At 62.4% G+C, this 22,604-nt stretch overlaps 2 protein-coding genes across 6 annotated transcripts; both read left to right on the top strand.

The window, feature by feature from the left end:
* Window positions 1-3,269: 3,269 nt before the first annotated feature.
* FAM174C (family with sequence similarity 174 member C) lies at window positions 3,270-21,215 on the top strand. Of its 2 annotated transcripts, none has more exons than XR_004434312.1 (3): window positions 3,270-3,348; window positions 5,036-7,460; window positions 18,848-18,964. XR_004434312.1 is itself a non-coding variant. In XM_033199643.1 (3 exons), coding segments are annotated over exons 1-3 (402 nt in total). In that variant the 5' UTR covers window positions 16,381-16,920; the 3' UTR covers window positions 20,755-21,215. The 2 variants fall into 2 exon arrangements, 1 of the variants encoding a protein (XP_033055534.1); XM_033199643.1 differs by lacking the exons at window positions 3,270-3,348; window positions 5,036-7,460 and adding exons at window positions 16,381-17,204; window positions 20,754-21,215.
* CIRBP (cold inducible RNA binding protein) lies at window positions 9,986-16,181 on the top strand. Of its 4 annotated transcripts, none has more exons than XR_004434315.1 (8): window positions 9,986-10,136; window positions 12,314-12,421; window positions 12,525-12,631; window positions 12,715-12,853; window positions 12,935-13,016; window positions 13,354-13,424; window positions 15,680-15,813; window positions 16,020-16,181. XR_004434315.1 is itself a non-coding variant. In XM_033199644.1 (7 exons), the coding sequence occupies exons 1-7, from the start codon at window positions 10,034-10,036 to the stop codon at window positions 15,682-15,684; spliced, it is 615 nt and encodes a 204-aa protein (XP_033055535.1). In that variant the 5' UTR covers window positions 9,986-10,033; the 3' UTR covers window positions 15,685-16,181. The 4 variants fall into 4 exon arrangements, 1 of the variants encoding a protein (XP_033055535.1); XR_004434314.1 differs by having other exon boundaries at window positions 10,002-10,136; window positions 13,801-15,813; XR_004434313.1 differs by having other exon boundaries at window positions 13,354-15,813.
* Window positions 21,216-22,604: the final 1,389 nt, after the last annotated feature.

Below are 22,604 nucleotides of genomic sequence, written 5' to 3'. Positions count from 1 at the left end.
GCACGGACCTGGGTCCCAGCGCCCCGAGGAGGGGGTGGGGCAGGAGCCAGGGCCCTGAGAAGTTCCCACGCTCCCTCCCTGGCTGCCGGGTGGGCAGGAAGCAGCCAGGGCGTGGGAGGGAGGAGCCCAGCCACTTCCTGGTACCCAAGGCCGGAAGTCCCTTAGGGTGTGGGGCAAGGGCCTGCCTGCCTGCTTCGTGGCCTGGGCAGGACCGTGGCCCCCTCTCAGGACCTGCCAGTATGGGGGAGACCCGACCACCAGTTCTCCCCAGCCCCAGGAGGTGGGGGGCGGGGAGGCTTCCAATTGGCCAGACCCACCCACTGCCCTTCCTGGAGTCTCCTGTCTGTGTGGCTTGCTGCAAGGAGATCACTAGGCCCACTGGGAGGACCCAAGATCCTGCAGGGTACCTTGGGCTGGCTGGCGATAAGAGGCCTGGCTTGACCCAGCCCTGGGGGGGCCTCTCTGGCCACACCTCCTGACATTCCAGCCCTTCCCAGACCTGGCCTTCAGCTCCAAACCTCCTGGCCTTTGCCCCTATCTAGGAACACCCCTTGTCTGGCTGTCCCTTGCTGTCTGGGAACTTCCCCAGCCTGTGCCTCCCACCCCTGTCCGCCCAGTCCCCCAGACCCCACCCTTCCCTCTGTCTGCCCCCAGCCTGGAGCTCCCCAAGAGTCCCACCAGCACTGAGTCCTCTCTGGGGTCCTACCTCCATCCATGTCCTGGCTGGGCAGAGATAGGGCAATAATACTATTGCATGTCCTTTGTTTCTTTTTTAACCTGTATTTTCTCAGGTAACAGGAGTTGCCTAAGAGAAGTAATTGGGCTTCCATTTTATAGATGGGAGAACAGAGGTCCAAAGAGAAACATCACTTGGCCCACCCCACAGGATTTGGGGTGTTTGTTCAATGGTGTGACCTCCACCCCTTATCCCATCTCTAGGGGCCCCAGCACCCGGAACCCCGAGGGGAAGGGGCACAGGTCCAGGGAGTGGCCTGGGAGCACCTTCCTGAGACCCCTCTGCCCCTCCCAACGCCCAGTCAACCCCAAATCATCCCACGCCCACGGCAGGAAGGCGGATGCCCAGTCGGGCGGCCCCCCGAACCCCGTCCCTGGTGCGGATGTCCCCTCGGGGCGCAGGGTGGGGTGCGGGTCACCGACGCCCGGCCTGGGGTCAGGGCGAGGGCCCCAGGGCGCCACCCGCCCCCTCGCTGGGCGGGGTGGGGAGAAGGAAGGAGGATGTTGTCTGCAGCACCTGCTGAATCACAGGGACTGTGTCTGCATCCTGCAGGGTGGGGGGCGCCCCCTGCACTCCAGGACCCGCTCCTCGGGATGCCGACTCCCACCCCAGCCTGGGGATCCCGGGGGTCAAGGCTGTGCCCTGGGGGCGTGGGGTGGGGTGTGGAGCTCCACGCTCAGAGCCCTGGCCTGGTGGGGTCAGCCCAGCCAGGGGTGCAGCGGGCGGAGGGGCGGCAGGCGGAGGCCACGTGTGCGTAGGGAGGCACGGAGAGGTAAACTGAGGCACAAAGAGGGCAGGGACCGCTGGGATCGCGGGGGGCGGGGTCGGCCCTGGATCGCTCCCTTCCCCCTACCATTGAGGAAAAAGCTGAATGGGAGGGGGCGGCCCCCGGAAACCCGCCGGGATGGAAACGCGGTTTCCAGGGCAACGCGCCGCGAAAGGAGCCTGACGTCATCCCGGGTAGGGCGCCCCGCCCGCCCCCGTCCGCGCATCGGGTGGCCCAGGCCCCGCCCACCAGCTGGGACGCCTCACTGGTGATCGCACCGCTCGGTCATCTGCGTGGCCCAGTAGCAGCGCGAGGCAGCCTCCAGAAGGCGGGACTTCAGCACGGTAGGGCCGAGTGCGCAGACGCAAGCGCGGAGGCGCTGCGGCCCCGCCTCTCTCCCCGCGCGTCTGCAAACTTGGGGGCGGGAGGCGCAGCCGAGGGTCTGACGGCTGCGGCGGGGCCTGGACGGAAGAGGGGGCGAGCCCCGGGGCGCCGCACGTGGACCCCCGGCACGGGCACGCTCACGTGCACCCGTCCTTTCACGCCAACGCGTTTCCTGCTGCCCCCACCCCTGCACCACTGTACGTCCCAGACCCCGGCCCAGCCTCCCCGCGGTCCCTAGGCTGGCGTTGCTCAGACAGGAGGCTAGGAGGAGGGGGGCTTTGAGGCCGAGGCTTTGCCAAAGAAGCAGGAGTTTGCCAGGTGTTGTAGGAAGCGGGAAGGGTGCTCCAGGTAGGGGGCACGGCGTGTGACAAGGCCCGGAAACGTGAAACCAAGTGCATTTGGGGAGCAACCGGGAAGTCAGTTAGTGGAGAAAAATCAAAGATGGGAGGAAAGCCGAGGCTGGCAAGGACCCTAAACGGTGATTCCCCAAGTCGGCCACTGGAGGGATGACTTGAGGGACCAGGGAGAAGGAGAAGGTGAGGGGGAGCGGCGGCCAGGACATCTGGGAGGTGGCTGGACCCGTAGCCTGGACTTTGGGGGGCGGTCGAGTTGGGTCGATGATCGATGGGGACCCTGGCGGCCTCACCCTGGGGGAAGTAGAGACGGAAAAGGAACTACGGTGTGCCCGGAAGGTGGCTTTAGGTCCGCAGGGAGGTGGTTGGCAAGGCCGGGGTAACGGGGATGGAGGAGGAAATCTGAAATGCTGGTGTGAGCTCTGGGCCAAGAGAGGTGAGGACTCAGGAGGCAGGAATCCCCCGTGCCGCCCGCTGCTTGGCTGTGGGCTCCAACTTGGTGTGTACTCAGAGAAGGCAGTGGTTGAAGTGAACAGGGCCTGTGCCAGGTGGGGAGACTGTAGCCAAGGTCTTTGGTGCAGCCCGGCCTCTGGAGTGGCCTGGGAAGAGCTGGAGCTCGCAGGGTGGGAGCTGCCCTGTGGCTGGGAGCCCGTGCTGGCGTCCCTGCCAGGCGGTGAGCTCACAGGTGGGCAGTGCTTGGGGAGACGCAGCAGCTGTGGGCGGGCAGGAGAAGGTCAGTGGAGGTCATGGCTTTCAGCTTGAGGCCGGAGTCCTCTGGGGGTGGCCGAATGGGCCCTTGGAGCTGGCTTGGGAGGTGGCTAGGGTGGACGGCAGTAGAAGGGAGGCAGCCAGGCCCCTGGCCTGGAGCCACTGGGTTGGAGGGATTGAGCCGGTGCCCAGGCACAGCCGCCCCCACAGGGCCTGGCCCCACCCGCTCTCCTCTCCCAGCACCATGGGAATGGGAGTTACCAGGCTGGAGGCTGGGGACGCCACCACCCTGTGGCCAAGGGCGTTGGGGCCCAACCCAGGAGGCCGGTGCAGCCCCACCCACGGGCCACCCAGCCCTGGGAGGGCAGAGAACTGGCTGCCTTTGGGGTCACTTGGGACAGGTGAGCAGCCCAGCCCGGCGGGTGGGGGAGGGGAGGCTGTCACCTGGGCCCTGCCTCTGCGGGGCCCTCCTGGCCTTGCCTCCACCCTCTGTCTGGTTCTCACTCCCTCCATTTCTCTTTCTTTTGCCTTTCTCTATGTCTGTTCCGATCTCTGGCGGTCTCCCCAACCCAGTACCACCATCTCCACCCCTCTCCCTTCCCTGCTTCTGCCCCCTCTCTGGGGCCCCCCCTCACCCTGGGGCACATTCCAGCCTCCTCCCCCGCCTTGCAGCCCCTCCCTGGAGCCAGCTGCCTCCTTGGGTGCCAGAGCAGAGGGAGTGGGCTTGGGCCGAGGTCAGAGGTTGGGAGCGGGCGGGAGCCTGGGAGGGCGCCCCCAACACCTCTGGAATGTGGGTGGAGCGGGGCGAGGGAGACAGCTGGCTGCCACAGAGGGCACACGCCCCATACTGAGGACGCTGCCCACACTCAGCCCTTCGGGAGAGCAAGCAAAACCAACGGGTGCCGTCCCACGCGGGGCCTGCACAGCCATCCCACACCCCGACCAGCACGCCCGGGACAGCCCTCCACAGGCCATGCATTTATGGTGCGGCTGGTGTGCCAGGCTCCCACATACACAAAACTCCCCGCCAGACACACCCCATAAACCTGCCCCCAACCTCAATCCACTGGGTGACCCTAAAACAAACAGCACCTCCTTGCTCAGCCTGGGCCAAGGCCTCCAGGAACAAAACCCCAGCCTGCAGAGTCACACCACACCCCACAGCTGTCACCAGATACAAAGAGGGCCCTGACCAGATCCAGAGAGGACAGCAGCCTTCCCCCACAACCAACACACGCCTGGGCGGGGGCAGGAACACCCCCAGGGCCTCCAGCCACAGACACTCACCCACTCGCCCCTCAGTGCACCAGTGATCCCTGCTGCCCAGCCAAGCTCGACTCCAGGCTGCTGGTCTGGGTGGGGGATGGAGAGGGGTTCCCAGGTGAGCCCCAACCTACGCCTTCCAAAAGCCTTTCTGTTCATGTTGGAGATACAAATGAAACAGGAGAGTTAGCATAAGGGAAGATTATTATTTTTGTTGGTTTGTTTTTGTTTTGAGACAGAGTCTCACTCTGTTGCCCAGGCTGGAGCACAGTGGCGCGATCTCAGCTCTCTGCAACCTCCACCTCCCGGGTTCAAGTGATTCTCCTGCCTCAGCCTCCAGAGTAGCTATGATTACCACACCCAGCTAATTTTTTTTTAGTAGAGACAGTTTCCCTATGTTAGCCAGTCTCTAACTGGTCTCTAACTCCTGATCTCAAGTGATCTGCCTGTCTCGGCCTCCCAAAGTGCTGGGATTACAGATGTAAGCGACTGCACCCAGCCCAATTTTATGTATTTTTAGTAGAGAATGGATTTCACCATGTTGGTCAGGCTAGTCTCAAACTCCTGCTCTCAAGTGATCCACTTCCATTGGCCTTCCAAATCGCTGGGATTACAGATGTGAGCCACCATGCCTGGCCACAATTATTAGTATTTTCGAGACAGGGTCTCAAGTCTCCAGGCTGGAGTGCAGTGGCTCCATCACAGCTCACTGTAGCCCTGCTGGAACTCCTGGGCTCAAGCGATCCTCCTGCCTCAGCCTCCTGAGTAGCTGGTACTACAGGTGAGCACCACCACGCCCAGCTAATTTTGCTTATTTTCCTGTAGAGACGGGGTCTAGCTAGGTTGTCCCGGCTGGTATCAAACTCCTGGACTCAAACGAAAGTGCTGGGATTACAGGCATGAGCCATCGCTCCCGGCCTGCATACGGGATGATTACTTGTGGACTGCCACATCAAGGAAGCGAATAACAAGGAAAGCCCAGCCCTGCGTGGAGCTGTCTTTTGCTGCTAACTGCCCTCGACCGACTTCCTACCAGGTCCTCCCGATGCGCCTCTGACCCCAGGAGGTGCTGCGGGCATGCCCACCTCTCAGATGAAGCAGTGAGGTGCGGAGAGTGTCCTGGGCACTGCCTGCCTCACAGCTGGGCCCCTGACCCTCCAGGGTCTGACTGAGCAACCATGGGTGCCTGGACAGGTGTCCCCCTGCCCATCTCTCCGCCTGGATGTGGGAACGTTCCCCGCATGCTCCGGCGGGCAGGTGCCAGGTGCCTCTCCAGCAAGATGGAACACAGGTGTCTTCACCTGCACTCCATAGGTCCTGAGCCCCTGCAACTGCCCAGGTGAGTAGGGGACACTCTCCACTCGTCCCACTCCACTGTTGCCCACCCCAGTCAGGGCCACTTTGAGCCTGATTGTCTTTGCAGGAAATCCCTACTCTTTGGCCTCTGTTAAGCACCAGACCTGTAGTCCCATGAAAGGGAACTGGGCCCAGATGGGGATCCCTCCTCCTACTCCAGGGTGCAGCATCTGTTGCTAAGCAACATCTGAGGCTGCATGGCAGTGGGGGCTCCAGAGTCCCCAGACCTTTTCCCAGTTTCAGAAACCAGGCGGCTGCATCCCCAGCCTCCACGCAGGTGAGCCTAGACCTCGGTCAGCTTTAGGGTGTCTGTGGGCCATGCAGAGTCTTGGACCTTTCACAGACACCTTATCTGCATGTCACAGACACGCATGGGCGTACATCACTGCAGGTCTGCCACATGTGCTGGCTGGTCTGGGCCCCAGCAGAAGGGGTCACTGATGTCTCTGCAGCATCCCGTGTACTGAAAGAGCGAATAGGTGTGTGACCCCAGGGCAGGTTGGGTGGGGTCCTGCCCATCCTCAGCCTGTCTGCTGTGTGTGCCTGTGGCCAGCAGGGTCTCCGGATGCCCAGTGCATGGCGTATCACTTTGTGTCCAGTGGGTGTGAAGCAGGGGTGTGGGTGTGCACCTGTGTGTGGCCTGTGGCGGGGTGTGTGTGCCAGGGATGTCCATCTGTGGCCCAGGCCTGGCCTTTGGGCTGCTGGGATGGCCTGGCCGGGGCAGGAGTGGACAGGGCCTCCCAGCCTCCACATTCCTGAGCTGTGACTCAGGCCTGTGGGGAGGGGGTGAGTCACAGGGAAGGGAAGCCGACCCACCCTGCGACCGCATCCGAGGAACAGGAGGGAAACTGAGGCTGCAGAGCAGCTCAGACAGGCTTTCCTGTGTAGCAGCCCCTGAATCTCAGGCCCGGGGTGGGGGTGGGGGGTGGGGCCTCCCAGGGGACCTGGGATCCCACCCCCAGACTCAGGTAGGGGCTGAGGGGAGGGGCAGGTTTAACCCTTCCTCCTCTGGGCTTCTGGAACTCTGGGCCGCCCTGGGAGGCGCCGCTCGCGCTGACACACAGCACGCGTGCCCACCCCAGGGACATGAGTCACAGCACCAGGCATGGACACATATGCTCTGTGGGTCTCGGCACACCCGAGTCACGCACACGCAGCCCTGTCCCTGGCTGCCCCCACATCCATATCCGGATAAGCGCCCACCTCTTTGTGTTGCACACACAGCGCCGCGCAGACGGGTTCCTGCTTACTTGCACACATGCAGGTGCCGGGGGCTCCATGCACACACCTCCAAGACTGTGTGCACGCCCCTATATGCCCTGCGCACCGACACAAGCCGGCCTGGGGTCCCTGCACACCCCACGCCGTATGCACTCGCACACAGCTACACATTCGTGTCTATACAAGCTTGTGTCTCTGTACTCTGCCCACGGGCACACATGTGCGCCACACCTGGCAACCCGCACGCCCGGTCTCTGCATCCCCCACCCTGGCTCTGGGCCCCGCGTACTGAGGCCAGCTGGGCCGGCTGCATCCTCTGCCAGGACGGTCCTATTTCCGCGCCCCCGCGGGGCAGCCGCCAGGTGCACGGTCCTGGCCCCCGCCTGGCTAGGAGGGGGCGGTAATTATGCGGCCCCGGGGTACCCCCACGCGCCTTTCATCCCCGGACACGCCTGTCCCAGGCCTAGACGCTCTCTACCGCCTCCCGTGCGGTCATTAGTCGTGGTCGGGGGAGGACCCGGCGTCCGGCGGGCGGGGCCCCGCGGGGAGGGAGGAGTGGTTGCTGCGAGAGCGAGGGGCCCCCGCCCCCGTCTCCATGGCGAAGCCATGCAGGGGCAGGGGCCCGGGAGGAGTATCCGGGTGCAGGAGGCGCGCGCCCCCTCCGAGACGGCAGGTTGGAAAGTGGGCGCATTTGTGAATGGGCCCACGGGGCCCAAGACAGACACGCAGGGAGCAGGTTCGGGGACTCTGGCTGATCACCGCGCCTCGCCGGGCAGGGACGAGCCCCGCGCGTCGGGCCGGAATAGCAGTCTCGCCCCCGCCCGGCGCGGCTATTTTGAGCCCCTCCGCTGGGGCCGAGGCGCGGAGGCGGCGGGCGGCTCGGGGTCGACACGCAGGCTGCGTCCTCGCCCCGCGAGATTGGGCCTCTCGAGGACTGTGCGCTGTGGCCGCGCAGGGCTGGGCGGCGGGGCTCCCTCTCCCACGCGAGGCGTCTGCGCGGAGGGGCACCAGGAGCCAGGGCGCTCGACCCCAACGCCGCGGACGGAGCGAGGCTGCAGCGCCCCCTCGTGTTCGCAACGGGCAGCGCGCCCCGGTCGGGTCTCGCGTGCTGAGCTGCCAGCAGGGGTGGATGACGGGGTCCCAGCCTCCTGACACCCTCGATGGGGACACAGGGTGGCAGTGAGACACCTGGGAGTCACAGGTGCTCGCAGACGCAGGTGACCCCAGAGGCACAGGTACGGACACCGGTCCCACACCTGGAAGCCGCTGCACAGTGGTCGGCGCAGATGTAAAGCGGAAGGTGTGCGCAGGTGCGCCTCGACGCCACTCTGGGAACCCAGGACGGCTGCGGGCACTCACGGAGCCCGCACCCAGGAACCGGCTCGTAGTAAGCGCTTAATAACTAGGCGCTGGCAGAATGAATGAATGAATGAACACGGCGCTTTACAAAACCAGGAAAAGGCAGAGGCTCACAGAAGCAGGGAACGATGTGTTGCGGGGGGGGGGGACGGCAAGAATTATGCAATTATGAAGGGGCCGCTGTGACTACCGGGGACCCCCTCCAACTCCCCCCCTACAAGGGCTGCTCTAGGGGCAGGGAACGTCCCCGCCCTGACTGCTGGGGCTGGGGGCTGGGGGGCAGATCAGAAAGAATGGGCCTGAATTGCTCCCGGGCTGGGCATGCCAGGCCAGCGTCTGGGGCTCCAGTGGGTGGGTGGCCCCTCCCGCACGGACGGCAGGCGTAGGGGAGCTCGGTGCTGATGTCTCTCCCCGCTCCTTTAATAACCACCCTGCGTGAGTGGCTGACGCAGCAGCCGGCTGCTGCTGACGGGGAGTGAGGCGGCTGTAGTGGGGGGGGCTGAGGTGCAAAGGGGGTGGCGATGAGTCACACAGCTGCTGCCTGGGGGAGGGGTCTTGAGCCCATGAGGGGTCCCAGAGACCTTGTCACTGGGGACAGCGCCCCTGGCTACCCCCACCTCGATCCACTTGAGGGTGGGAGTGAGTCTGAGGCCAGGAGTGGGACCGGGATTTCCCTGAGGTGAGCCGCAAGACGGGGGTCTCTGTACCCCAACTCCCCCCAGCTTGTGAGCAGAGGGTCAGCCCTCCTAAGACTTTCTGGGGCAGAGACGCAGGGGTCCACGCTGGCTTCTTCCACCGGGGCCGGGGGAGGGAGCAGCATGAGATGAGGCCTGGGCGAGGAGCAAGTGGTGGCCATAGAGGGCCCCCCAGAGGCTTTGGGGCCGCCGAAGAGTAGGGAGTGAGGGTCCTTGCATACCTGGTTCTCCAGATGGCGGAGGCTTTGAGACTCCCCTCTGTCAACCAGGCTCAGTAGGGGAGGTCTGTGGAAGGAGAGAAAAGGCCTGGGTGGAGGAGCAGAGTGGCCCTGGCCTGGCGTGGGGAGCGAGTCCGCATTGGGTGCGCAGCACGGTGGGAGGGGAGGCCCAGGGCCGGGCTGAGTGCTGGGGTGCAGTGGGGACTCGGGGTGTACGCCTGCACCCGACAGCAGGGACGCACAACACTATCTGGCCAGGCGAGTGTGGGGGTGTGGGCGATGCACCCAGCCGTGAAGTCGCGGTTCCAGTGGGAGTTAGGCTTAGGTGCGGGTTAGAGTTTGTAGGGAAACTGGGTTGCGTAAAGTTGGGGTGCACCGAAGTGTGGCGAAGTAGGAAGAACTGGGATTGCGAATGTTGGGGTTCGCATGAATGGGGTTGTCTTTGTTGGGGTTTGGGTGGGCATGGGGTTGATGGCAGGAATGGAGTGCTGGGGTGCTGGGAAAACTGGGACGTCGGTTGTATTGGCAAGAACATCACGACAGGTATCGGGGTTCAGATGAAGTTGGGATGTCTGACAGCCGGGGCTTGGTTGGGTAAGGGATCTGGGCTAGGTTATGTCGGGACTGCTGGAGCACAGGCAAAGTCGGGGTCCTAGTGACACCCAGAGGTCCCCATGAGGCCGGAGGCCTCAGAACCGGGGCTAGAGGCCCATTTGTTCCCCGCCGCGGGCCAGGGAGAGGGCACGCGGAACTGGGTCAGCCCCGCCCCGCCGCGCGCTGGCCACGTCCCTCCGAGCGCGGGCGGGGGACTGCGGACTGGAGACGTCCCGGCCAATCGTCGAGCCCGACACCAGCGCGCGGGAGGAAGCGGAGCGGAGATAGACCCGGCCCCCAGCTCATGAATATGAGACGCAGGAGCGGCCTCTGATTGGCCCGGGAGGTGCAGGGGGCGGGGCCCTGCGGCGGTGTATATAATGCCGGGCGCCGGGGCGCCCCCCCTCACTCGCGCGTTAGGAGACTCGGGTCGTTGTGGTGTGCCATCTTCCCGCTTGCGTCAGGGACCTGCCCGACTCAGTGGTGAGGGCCCTGGCGGCACCGGCTCCGAGGAACTCGGGGCGGCGGGCGGCCTGCGGCGGCCAGGCGAGGCGGGGCCGCAGCGGCACGCCCCTGGGATGGGGCGGTGCCGGGGCGGGCCCGGGGTGGAGTCCGCCCCGCCGGCGGAGAGGGGCAGCGGGAGATTGGGCCGAGTAGCGGCCAGAGGGCCTCTCCCCGCCGGCCCGGGCCGCCAGCGACCGGCTTGCCGCCGCAAAATGGCGGCCGCCAGCTCGAGGCTGTGCCTAGCGAAATGGCGGGAGTACCGAGTGCCCGGATGGAGTGGCGCAGGGCGCGCTCGGGGCGCATGCGCACGCGGCGGGGGCGGGGCCACGTGGCGCGCCCGGTCTCCAGGGCCCGTTTCCCTGCAGTGGGGCTGGAGGTATCCATAAACCAACGCTTTTGTTTCCTGAGCCTCATTTTTCTCCTTTTCCAATTGTGATTGCATGAGGGAAAGGACGGCCTCGCAAATTCTGGGTAGGCATAGCCCGTTCCAGTGTGATTTCTCGTCTGCCACGTCGTGCTTTGCGCCCAAACTTTGGTCCAAGTTGGCACAGCCCCCAGTGCCAGACTTACAAGTCTAGTTATCAGCGCCACTGGGTGGTGGCCATTCCCAGCCAATGAATGCTTTGTCTGTGTCAGCACTGACTGCCCCTTTAAATAGCCAGTTCTCCTGAATGCCAGTTCTCCTGTCTGGAAATCCTGCCTCATCATTTCCGGTGCCATCCCTTCCCGATTCCCGGCAGAGGTCCTGTCTGTAAAAGTTAGTGCCTGCCCCGAGGTGCCCCCCAGCACGGGGCGGCCTCCCTGACAGCCAGCCCCCCTAGTCTCGGGGAATTTTACAGTGAACAGAAGCACGTTCTGGTCCAGCAACAAGTAGAAGTCAGCTGGTTAGGGTTGGAGTTGGCACCAGTTCGGAAAGGGGAGAAGCTGAGGGTGCAGTCCTGCCCACGGCACGACTGGAAGATTGGGGGGGGGGGCGGAGGGAGACACCGGAGGCCCTGTCCAATGGGGAGGACTATGGACATGGGTGCGGTCTGCCTTTAGTCTGGGGGGTGGATGGAGCCGAGAAGCGGACTGCATTCACTGTGGTAAATCAGTTTGAATTAAGTCTTAGGTGGCTGAGTGCGGTGGGTTACGCCTGTAATCCCAAAACTTTGGGCGGCCAAGGTGGGAGGATTTTTTTTTTTTTTTTTGAGACGGAGTGTCGCTCTGTCGCCCGGGCTGGAGTGCAGTGGCCGGATCTCAGCTCACTGCAAGCTCCACCTCCCGGGTTCACACCATTCTCCTGCCCCAGCCTCCCGAGTAGCTGGGACTACAGGCGCCCGCCACCACGCCCGGCTAGTTTTTTGTGTTTTTTTAGTAGAGGCGGGGTTTCACTGTGTTAGCCAGGTTGGTCTCAATCTCCTGACCTCGTGATCCGCCCATCTCGGCCTCCCAAAGTGCTGGGATTACAGGCTTGAGCCACCGCGCCCAGCCCAAGGTGGGAGGATTGCTTGAGCCCAGGAGTTTTGTTTTTTTTTTTGAGACAGAGTTCCGTCCAGTCTTGTTGCTGGGGCTGGAGTGTAATGGCGTGATCTTGGCTCATCACAACCTCCACCTCCCGGATTCAAGTGATTCTCCTGCCTCAGCCTCCTGAGTAGCTGGGATTACAGGCACCCGCCACCATGTCTGGCTTGCTTTGTATTTTTAGTGGAGATGGGGTTTGTTCATGTTGGTCAGGCTGGTCTCGAACTCCCGACCTCAGGTGATCCACCTGTCTCGGCCTCCCAAAGTGCTGGGATTACAGGTGTGAGCCACTGCACCCAGCCGAGCCCAGAAGTTTCAGACTAACCTGGGCAACAGTGAGACCCCATCTCTACTAAAACAAATTAAAAAAAAAAATTAGCCAGGTGTGGTGGTGCACATCTATAGTCCCAGTTACTTGGGAGACTGAGGTAGAATTGCTTAGCCTAGGAGGTGGAGGCTGCAGTGACCCATGATTGCACCACTGCACTCCAGCCTGGGTGACCGCTTAAGTCCTAGATATGAGTTTCGGACAATGAAAAACAATAACCTGATTTTCTAATATTGCCCCAAACACGTCATTTACATAAAACAGGAAGCAGGGAGAGGTGGTGAGAGATGACCGCTGTTGAGGATTTCATTGGTGTCTGTCACAGGCCCCATGGCATCAGATGAAGGCAAGCTTTTTGTTGGAGGGCTGAGTTTTGACACCAATGAGCAGTCGCTGGAGCAGGTCTTCTCAAAATACGGACAGATCTCTGAAGGTGAGGCTGGTGCTGGGCCAGCGGCCCCGGTGCGGCTGGCTGGTGTTCCTCCTGCCTGTAGGTACAGCTGGGTGCTGACTGCAGCCCTCTCTCCCCTGCACAGTGGTGGTTGTGAAAGACAGGGAGACCCAGAGATCTCGGGGATTCGGGTTTGTCACCTTTGAGAACATTGACGACGCCAAGGATGCCATGATGGCCATGAACGGGAAGGTGAGGATCAGGGTGCTGAGCGGGAGCCCCGTCCTGAGGATGGGGCACCCACCCACTAACCTGTGCCACCCGCTGGTCTCCAGTCTGTAGATGGGCGACAGATCCGAGTAGACCAGGCAGGCAAGTCGTCAGACAACCGATCCCGTGGGTACCGTGGTGGCTCTGCCGGGGGCCGGGGCTTCTTCCGTGGGGGCCGAGGACGGGGCCGTGGGTTCTCTAGAGGTGAGTGCTGTGAGTGGGCCCTTTGGGGATGCTGTGAGGCACTGCTGGTGGGAGCTGGTACTCACTTCTTCCTGTATGCAGGAGGAGGGGACCGAGGCTATGGGGGGAACCGATTCGAGTCCAGGAGCGGGGGCTACGGAGGCTCCAGAGACTACTATAGCAGGTGAGGGGTGAAGGCCAACCCGGGCACGGGTGATTGCAGGACGGCCAGCTTCAGTCCCAGGTCCCTGGGGGAGCTGAGATGAGGCTGGCTGGGCAAGGAGCAGAGGCGGGAAGGGGCCCAGGCCAAGAGGAGAGGAAACTGCTCAAGACAGTGGCAGAAGCGGGAAGGCCGGGGGGCATGGCTGGTGCAGGTTTTGGACGATTTCTGAGATTCTACCCTGCTGGGGTCCTTGTGTCCCCAGAAGGGACAGCTGGCATGGGGGCTGATGGCTCAGCCTGCTGTGGCAGAGCAGAAGTAGACTGGTACCCTCCAGTACTCACGTCTGTCTATCCTGCAGCCGGAGTCAGAGTGGTGGCTACAGTGACCGGAGCTCGGGCGGGTCCTATAGAGACAGTTACGACAGTTACGGTAAGTCGCGCTCCGAGGGTGCCACGCTGCTGTGGCCTGCGGTGGGAGCTCGGTTCACCTTGGCACCTTCTCCAAGCACTTTAGGCTGGACACTCAGATCTTGTCACTGCGCTTGCCTATAAGAGGCGCGTCTGTCCTCTCAGAGCTATTTCTATCGCAGGACACAAAAGCCAAATGAGACTGACCAAAAAGGCAAGGGAGAGCGAGGGCCCGCTGGGCAGTCAGCATAGGTGCATGTGTGGCTGCAGGCCAGCCTCCCTCGGCTGTGGGGGGTGGTTGCTCCCCGGTCGCAGGCCGCGCCCTGGTCTGGCCTCTGGGGTGAAGCTGCCTCTCGTTGCTTCGGTGCCTTTACACTGTGCCTGCTTCTTGTCCTCAGCTACACACAACGAGTAAAAACCCTTCCTGCTCAAGATCGTCCTTCCAATGGCTGTGTGTTTAAAGATTGTGGGAGCTTCGCTGAACGTTAATACGTGTAGTAAACGCACCTCCTTGTATTCCCACTTTCGTAGTCATTTCGGTTCTGATCTTGTCAAACCCAGCCTGACCGCTTCTGACGCCAGGATGGCCTCGTTACTAGACTTTTTTTTTAAGGAAGTGCTGTTTTTAAGGGTTTTCAAACATTTTGAAAAGCACTTCAGATTTACTTTTTTGACCACGAGCCATGAGTTTTCAAAAAAATCGGGGGTTGTATGGGTTTTTGGTTTTTTAGTTTTTGGTTGTGTTGCCTTTTTTTCTTTTGGTGGGGTTGGCCCCATGAAGTGGGTGTCCCACTCACTTCTCTGAGATCGAACGGACTGTGAATCCGCTCTTTGTCGGAAGCTGAGCAAGCTGTGACATTTTTCCAACTCCATGTGACGTTTCTGAGTGTAGTGTGGTAGGACCCCCGCGGGTGTGGCAGCAACTGCCCTGGAGCCCTGGCCCCTGCGCCCATCTGTGCTGTGCGCCCCACAGTAGACGTGCAGACGTCCCTGAGAGGTTCTTGAAGATGTTTATTTATATTGTCCTTTTTTACTGGAAGACGTACGCATACTCCATCGATGTTGTATTTGCAGTGGCTGAGGAATTCTTGTATGCAGTTTTCTTTGGCTTTACGAAGCCGATTAAAAGACCGTGTGAAATGAACCTTGCTCTGACAATTCCCTTGCATTGCACCACACACTCCCTGCTGCAGGCTCCTGCAGCCAGACCTGAGCAGAGAGAAGGCGGAGAAGCAGCAGGTCTGCACGCCTTCCCTGGGGCCTGCAGAGAGCTAGAAAGGGAGGCCCAGCAGATTGGCGCTGGTCAGGGTAGGGGAGCCAGGCGGGGGACGGGAGCGGGCAGCTCAGGCCTCAGGGCAGCCCGGGGAGGCTTCTGGCAGTGGTGGCCAGAGGGCTGGACTGTGCGGGCAGCTTAGCAGGGACAGTGGACGTGCACCCGACGCTGACCTGGACTGCCTCAGTCTAGAAGCAGGCCAGAGAGCGGAGGCACGTGGCATCCCAGGGCGACCTCAGACGGCCAGCCGGTTAGCTAGTTCTGCTGTTGCTTCACGAGTTCTGAGCGTTCTCTGCTAGCCTATGGAAGCTGCAGCCCTCGGAGGACAGAAGTGTTGTGCGCCCAACAGAACCCTCTGAGACGCAAGCTGCTCCCTTGGCTAGCTCATATGTGGAAATAGCCCTGTAATTCGAGGTAACTCCTTTCGCTCGTGCCCACATCCCTCTTGTCGAGAGCTCATTGAAAGTCATGTGCCCGGGGAATGTTCCTGTGACTGTTTTTTGTTTTTCCTTTTTTTTTCAACTTTTTTTTTTCTTCAATTAAGCTGGAACTAAAGTCAGGCCTGGCCATTACGCTCCCCACCTGCAGCCAGGTGCAGGCTGGGCCTAGTCATGCCTGGCTCTTAGATGAGGTCCCTTAAGCAGGATTGGAGACCAGTGAGTGCCCCTGCCTTTTGGATTTTTTGCTCATCAATTGACTGTCTTTTCCAGACCTCTTAAGTCACACTCTTAACTAGCTGTCTCTGATGTATGTTGCTGCCATTAGTTTTTTTCTAGAGCCCACATTGGCCCATGTAGCTCCATCCCATGCGGGTAGCTGGCTCTGGCTGCGCCCCCAAGGCGCAGACCCGCCCTGGGCACGCTGGCCTATGATGGAGCCTGAGGTCACAGCCCCGTGACTAACCTGAGACCTTCCTAGGGGCTGTGGCTGTTTCCGGGGAGGCTGGGAGGGGCATCTGTGACCCCGTGGAGGACGCTGGGAGTAACGCTGCTTTGCTTTGGCAGGTTGAAGGGGCCCGGCCAGGACTCGGGGAAGGGTGGCCTGAGAGCAGCGATGACCTCTGGGGTCACTGTCCCAGGAGGGACTTCACCTGGAACAAGAGCTGGAGGCAGCCGCTTGCCCCGGAGGCTTGTCCCCTGTAAGTGCTTTCGGGAAGAGTGGCATGTGCCTGAGCCCTGTCCCGGGCGGAACCTGGGCGTTCCAGTGAGTCCTGCTGACCCGCACCTGTGGCCCCGCAGCGGGCGCCTTTCGGTGTGTGTGGGGTACAGGGCAGCGCCTCCCGGGAGCGCGGGGTGCGGGTCCGCGCCTGGAGCCCGCGCCTCCCTTCCTCCCTCCTCCTTCCAGGAGGCGCTTCGCGAGCGAGGTGCGGGCTCAGGGCCTCAAGTCTCTCCTGGAGGACGGGCTGCGGTGCCCTGGCGGCTTGCGGGGCGGCCAGTCCTTGCCCACAACGATGTGGAGCCCTGTGAAAGTCGGATTCGAATAAAGGGCCACCTGTGCACCCAGAAAGCCGAGTCTGTGGTTTAGGGGGGGCTGTCGGCAGAGCGGGGCCACCGGGAGAGAAGCCTGCGGACCTCGGTTCAGAAAAGCCTAGCAGCACCCGACAGGGAAGACCGCAAGGGTCACCGTCGCGCAGTGACCGGAGGGGGTTCGCAGCGCGGAGACGTCGGTCCCGCGGGATCTGAGGCGCACTCGGCTTCGGGGGCGCGGCGGCCGCGCAGACGCTGTCAGGCTCCGTCTTGGGCCGAGCCCCCGGTCCCCTGCAGCAGGCTGGGGACGGGGGCGCCTCCTTTCTGGGCCCCGGACACAGCCGAGGCGTCCTCACTGCCCGTGAGGCCGGGGCAGGAGGGGCGGGGGCCGCCCCGAGGCGGGTGGGAATGAGCGGCCCGAGGTCCTGAGGTCCGCGTCCGCCCCGTCCCCCCGCTACCAGCCCGATTTCTTCGGAAGCCACGCCCCCGCACGCCGGACTGGTAATCCTGGACTCTGTCTGCGGCGCCTTGCCAGGACTCCCACGGGCGGGGCTCCCAGGGGCGGGCTCCGGGCCTCCGCACTGGCTCCTGGAGCGGGACGACGAAACAAGCTCAGCGGCGGGCGCGCGGGGCACTGTGGGTAGCGCGGGGGCTCACCAGTCGGAGGAGGGGCCGGGCGTCAAGCTCCGCCCCCGCGCCCCATTGGCCGGCATCATCACCGCGCGTCTGACTGACAGCCGTGCATAGGGGCGGGGCGCCGCCAACGCTTCCGCCGGGCCATGGGGCCGCGCGTGCTGCAGCCGCCGCCTCTGCTGCTGCTCCCGCTGGCGCTGCTGCTGGCGGCGCTGTCGTGCGGTGCCAAAGAGGCCTCGCCGCCGCGCCCCGCGCAGGTCACGTTGTCGCCGCCGCTGGTCGTGACGAACGGGAGCCAGCCGGGCACTCCGCATAATAGCACGCACGCGGGTCCGCCGGTGTCGCCGGGCTCGGCGGTGAAGCGCTCTTTCTACGTGATCCTGGGCTTTTGCGGCCTGGCCGCGTTCTACTTCCTCATCCGGGCGTTCAGGTGCGTCAGGCGCACACGGGCACCGTCTCCCAGCCGTGGCCAATTAGCGCGCGCCTCGTGCGTCACGTGCCGGGCCGCGGGGTCCTCCCCTCCGTCCTTCCCTCCCTGTCGGAGTGGGCGTGGGCGGAGCTGTGCGGGGATCGTCACGTGGTGTAGGCGGGGCAGGGCGACGTGACTCGCCCGCTCTCCAGCCTGCGCCTGGGCGTCGGGGTGCCCAGCGTCGCCGCCTCTTAACTCGTGGGTGACGCTGCCCGTTTCCCATATGGAGCCACCGAAACCGGAGCGTGCCGGGCAGGGGTCAGGCCCTGGCGGGGCGAGGGATCCTCCTTGTTTCCTTGTCGCCGGATGCCCGTCCTCGCTCTCATCTTCCCGCCTGCAGCTGCGACCCTTCCGTGGAGTCCTGATTTTTTTCCTTTGTGCCTCTACCCACTGAAGCTGGGCCTTCGCCAGCGTCGGCCACGTGCCCGCCTTGGGTGCTCCCACAGCCCGGGAGGTGCGGCTGCGTCCCCAGACCCTCGCGGGGTCCAGCTGTAGGCAGCCCCTGGGCAGCAGGGGCTTCTGCCTGGTCAGGCCACCCCGGCTTCCGTGGCTGTGGGCCCAGTTTCCTCTGGGCTTCTGACTACCCACTGTGGCTGCTGCTTCCGGGTGGGAGCGACACAGCGAGGACGTTATCCCTCCCCATCACCACCCTGGCAAAGTCAAGCCGCTTATCTTTTTTTTTTTTTTTTGAGACGGAGTCTCGCTCTGTCGCCCAGGCTGGAGTGCAGTGGCCGGATCTCAGCTCACTGCAAGCTCCGCCTCCCGGGTTCACGGCATTCTCCTGCCTCAGCCTCCGGAGTATTTGGGACTACAGGCGCCCGCCACCTCGCCCGGCTAGTTTTTTGTATTTTTTAGTAGAGACGGGGTTTCACCATGTTAGCCAGGATGGTCTCAATCCCCTGACCTGGTGATCCGCCCGTCTCGGCCTCCCAAAGTGCTGGGATTACAGGCTTGAGCCACCGCGCCCGGCCCGCTTATCATTTTTTATAAGTTTTTTTGTAGGGATGGGGTCTCGCCATGTTGCCCGCGCTGATCTGAACTCCTGGGCTTAAATGATCCTTCTTTTTCGGCCTTCCAAAATGCTGGCATTATAGATGTGAGCAATGTGCTTGGCTATGCTGCTTTTTAGGGGCCCTGTGGAGAGCCTCCCCTGTGCTCCACACCCCTTCCTGTGGAAGCACCTGCTGGGTGCTCTCCCCTGCCTGTGCCCTGCACCCTCCCTGCCTCCCTGGCTCCTGGGGCCACCAGTGGCTTGGCACTGAGACAGCCTTCCATTCTGTTGTCTTTGGCGAAGTCTCACCCCTGTGTGAGCCTCAGTCTTTTCATCGGTGCAACGGGAGTGACATCACCGTGCCTCTTCTGGGGTCCTGGCACAGGGGAGATGGGAGGGCCTGCTAGGGCACGTGTTTTCTGACTGTCACCGCCTTGCGAGAGAGTGGTAATCACTTGGCGATTAGGACATGAAAGAAACAGGCAGAGCAAAACCAAGGAGGTCTGCAGCAGGCCTGGAGGATCCAGTAGAGGATGGCAGTGAGGGTCCTGAGGGAAGGAGGAGGCAGGGTTGGCAGGGAAGGACCATTGACAATACCTGGACCTACTTCCAGGTTGAAGAAGCCTCAGCGGAGGCGATACGGACTCCTGGCCAACACCGAGGACCCCACTGAGATGGCCTCGCTGGACAGCGATGAGGAGACGGTCTTTGAGTCGAGCAATCTGAGATGGTGTGCACCCTTCCCCAGCTCTGGGGCCTCCGTGGGCAGGCTGGGCTGGAGACTCAGCAGGATCCGGTGACTTGGGCAAGCAATGGAGTGGTCTCTACAATCACAGCTGACAGCAGTGGTCAGGCCATGGCCTCCCTGGGCAGGTCTCATCCCTTCTCCCAGCCTCTATTTGCAACTTTTTTTTTTTTAACTTAAATTATTTATTTATTTATTTATTATTTTTATTTTTTTATTTTTATTTATTTTGAGACGGAGTCTGGCTCTGTCGCCCAGGCTGGAGTGCGGTGGCCGGATCTCAGCTCACTGCAAGCTCCGCCTCCCAGGTTCACGCCATTCTCCTGCCTCAGCCTCCCAAGTAGCTGGGACTACAGGCGCCCGCCTCGTCGCCTGGCTAGTTTTTTGTATTCTTTAGTAGGGACAGGGTTTCGCTGTATTAGCCAGGATGGTCTCGATCTTCTGACCTTGTGATCTGCCCGTCTCGGCCTCCCAAAGTGCTGGGATTACAGGCTTGAGCCACCGCGCCCAGCCTATTTATTTATTTTTGAGGTGGAGTGGCACGATCCCAGCTCACTGTAACCTCTGCCTCCAGGATTCAGGCAGTTCTCCTGCCACAGCCTCCCAAGTAGCTGGGATTGCAGGCACCCACCACCACCACACCCAGCTAACTTTTTGTATTTAGTAGAGATGCATTTCACCATGTTGGCCAGGCTGGTCTCCAACTCCATACCTCAGGTGATCCACCTGCCCGGACCTCTCAAAGAACTGAGATTACAGGCGTGAGCCACCGCACCTAACTTAAGTTTTTGTTTTGTTTTGAGACGGAGTTTTGTTCTTGTTGCCCAGGCTGGAGGGCAATGGCTTGATCTCTGCTCACTGCAATCTCTGCCTCCTGGGTTCAAGCAGTTCTCCCATCTCAGCCTTCTGAGTAGCTCGGATTACAGGTACCCACCACTATGTCCGGCTAGTTTTTTTAGTTTTAGTAGAGACGGGGTTTCTCAATGTTGGCCAGGCTGGTTTCAAACTCCTGACCTCAGGTGATCTTCCCGCTTTGGCCTCCCAGAGTGCTGGGATTACAGGCGTGAGCCACCGCGTTCAGCCTTCTTGCGTCTTTAAGACGGGAAAGTGGCTGCAGGGCTTAGGGTAGTGGATGCTCAATCTGGGCCCCTCCCTGAGAGACGAGGTCTAAGTCAGGTGCAAAATTGACCATAGGATGCTTCTGAGCGGGCAGCGTTAGGGAGGGTCTCTCCCTGGTAGGTAATGGGGCTGGCTCCTGGAAGAGTGTCTCAGGCCGAGGGAACAGCAGGGACAGAGGCGGAGGCTGGGCAGACGTCGGCGGGCCAGGGGTAGGCCTGGGTGTAGAGGCGGGTATTGGGTTAGCGGGGTTCTGGGCAGGGATTGATGGCTGTGTTGTGCTGCAGTGTGGCTGCTGGGGGGACCTTGGCCTGTTGAGGGGTGGCAGGCATGGAGGCTGGGAGACCAGGGGACAGGGTGGCCTCTGGGGACAGTGTGACTTTTCGAGGCCCCAGGGAGGGTGGCGTCGGGATCCCTCCCCAAGGTCTTGCTCCATTCTGGGAACCCCTCCCAGGTTTTTTCTACCTCCTGGCTGGGGGCCTCTTCCCCCAGGGTGGGCAGTTGAGCAGGGCCCAGGAGGCCAGGGGAGGAAGGGTGGGCCATGGTGGGCCGAGGGGGTCTGGACAGGCTGCCTGCTGCTACCTGACCTGGGTGGGCCTCTGCCCGGCGGGGCGGGCCCTTCACTCCTCACCTCTCACCCTTGACCCCCTGCTTCCAGATGCTGTGCCAGGGAGGCGGCCTTTCCAGCGGCCATGAGGGAAGGACAGGAGATGGGACCCACCCCAGTGCCCAGCAACCCCCCGCTCCACCGCTCATTCCCCTGCTGGCCCTGGGGCTGGCCTCACCCAGTGCCAACCCGAGAGCTCCTTTTGGAACCTGTGCAGCCTGCCTGCCTACTGCCACCTGCACCTACGCCGGACCACACAGCCTCGCCTCCTGGATGCTGCCCCAGCCTGGCCGAGGGTCCCAGGTGAAGACCGGAGGGGCCCCAACAGCCGCTGCCCAGGACTCTGAGGCCCCCTTGCCTGACTGTGACTTGTGTCTCTCCCCTGCCCCCGCGGGGGCATGGCAGCCCAGAACCGAGGCTGGGTGGGCAGGTGACCCAAGGGACCTTTCTGGGAACGCCTTCCCACTGGGCTGGGAACAATAAATGCAGCCATGTCTCTGCAGCTGGTGCTGATCCCATGCCACCTCCAGACCCGTGCATACTGGTGCGGCCAGTGTAGGGGTGGGTGGTGGAGCAGGGCTCAAGCCAGCCGTGGTCTGTCTGCAACCATGCTTGGGTTCTCCAGCCTTGCCCCCAGGTGAGGAACCCATCTCCAGCTGCCTGGCATCAGGCCCTGCCTGTCAGCACCTCTTTTCCTAGAGGAAACTCCTGTTCCATGTGTCAGAGCCCCTGCTGCAGGGCCCCCTTCTCTATGCCATCTTCAGCCTGGGTCTCATGGGCCCTTCCCTGGAGGATCCCCACATCACCTCACGGATACCTCTGGCAATGATTCCGGCGAGTCCCAGAGCTTTGCTGTAGGAGGCTGGAGTTCCCCGTGGCCTGGGCCCCCATGCCGGGTACCCCTCCCCTGTCAGTCTCCTGTAGAAGGTGGAGCCTGAGACCCCATCCCTGGCAAGGCGCTTCATCGGCTTCCCTGGGGCCTTAATCAGCTTCCCTGGGGCCTTGTTCTTCCTGCACGGCTGTGTGTCTGTGCGGAGTCCAGTTCTGGCCTGTCCCCCTGTCCCCCATGAGTTTAGCCTCGGAGAGACCATTGTAGGTGGGTACCCACAGCCTGAGGTCTCGCCCAGGCAACCTAGCTGGAGCCGCCACTGCCCTGGCGTGAGCAGGAGCCGCCACCAGGTGGCAGCCTTGGGCCGCCCAGTCCCCTCGCTGTCTCCCTGGTCCTAACCCCTCCTGTGGGAAAGCCGGTCAGGCACAGTCCATCTGTCACCCCACTTCCTGAGCCCACCGTGGCCCCACGTCCACCAGGGGATGGGCAGTCCCTCAGGTGTGTGCATCTCACGGACCTGCCGACCCCGCCTGTGCCGCTGCCAGGGTTGGGAGGGGCTGTCGCCCCCTCAGACCAGGGTCCCCTGTCCTGGTACCATCTGCTCCCTTGGGCATCTCCATCTGACCAGACCCTGCCAAGACTGTGCTCACGTTTCACCTTCCCCCTCCAGCACCCCGGGTCCTCCTCCGCCCTGGCCTCAGCCGCCGCCTCCAGGAAGTCCTCTCTGATTGCCCACCCCAACCTGTTCTTTAGGGGAATCCTGCGGGGAGGGTTGGGGAAGCAACCGTCAAAGTGAGGCCACAGCCCGAGAGAGGCCCCCGAGACTGCAGGTGGGGGGGCAGCTTGGCTCGGCCTATGTGTGAGACTGGGGACAAGCAGGTGACACCTGTGCTCCGGGGTCTGCTGTTCCCCATCTGTCTGGCCCTTGCGTCTGTCTCCAAACTCCCGTTCGCATCTCTCCATCTGCCTCCTTCACTTTGTGTCCGTCTCTGTCTCCATGTCTGACCCTCTGGGACATGCTTTCAACAGGCACAGAGACATTGGCCCCGGCCCCCACCCTGTGATCTGCGCCC

Source organism: Trachypithecus francoisi, unplaced genomic scaffold (assembly GCF_009764315.1).
Source record: "Trachypithecus francoisi isolate TF-2019V2 unplaced genomic scaffold, Tfra_2.0 Lachesis_group5, whole genome shotgun sequence".
NCBI lineage: Eukaryota > Metazoa > Chordata > Mammalia > Primates > Cercopithecidae > Trachypithecus > Trachypithecus francoisi.
The sequence above is the reverse complement of the archived record's forward strand: the minus strand, read 5'-3'. Positions and strand labels throughout refer to the sequence as shown.

Coding starts and splice junctions, on each gene's coding strand:
- CIRBP (XM_033199644.1), top strand. CDS start 10,034: ATGCCGGGCGCCGGGGCGCCCCCCCTCACTCGCGCGTTAGGAGACTCG. Junction 10,137..12,313: donor GGGACCTGCCCGACTCAGTG/GTGAGGGCCCTG, acceptor TGTCTGTCACAG/GCCCCATGGCATCAGATGAA. Junction 12,422..12,524: donor ATACGGACAGATCTCTGAAG/GTGAGGCTGGTG, acceptor TCCCCTGCACAG/TGGTGGTTGTGAAAGACAGG.
- FAM174C (XM_033199643.1), top strand. CDS start 16,921: ATGGGGCCGCGCGTGCTGCAGCCGCCGCCTCTGCTGCTGCTCCCGCTG. Junction 17,205..18,847: donor TTCCTCATCCGGGCGTTCAG/GTGCGTCAGGCG, acceptor ACCTACTTCCAG/GTTGAAGAAGCCTCAGCGGA.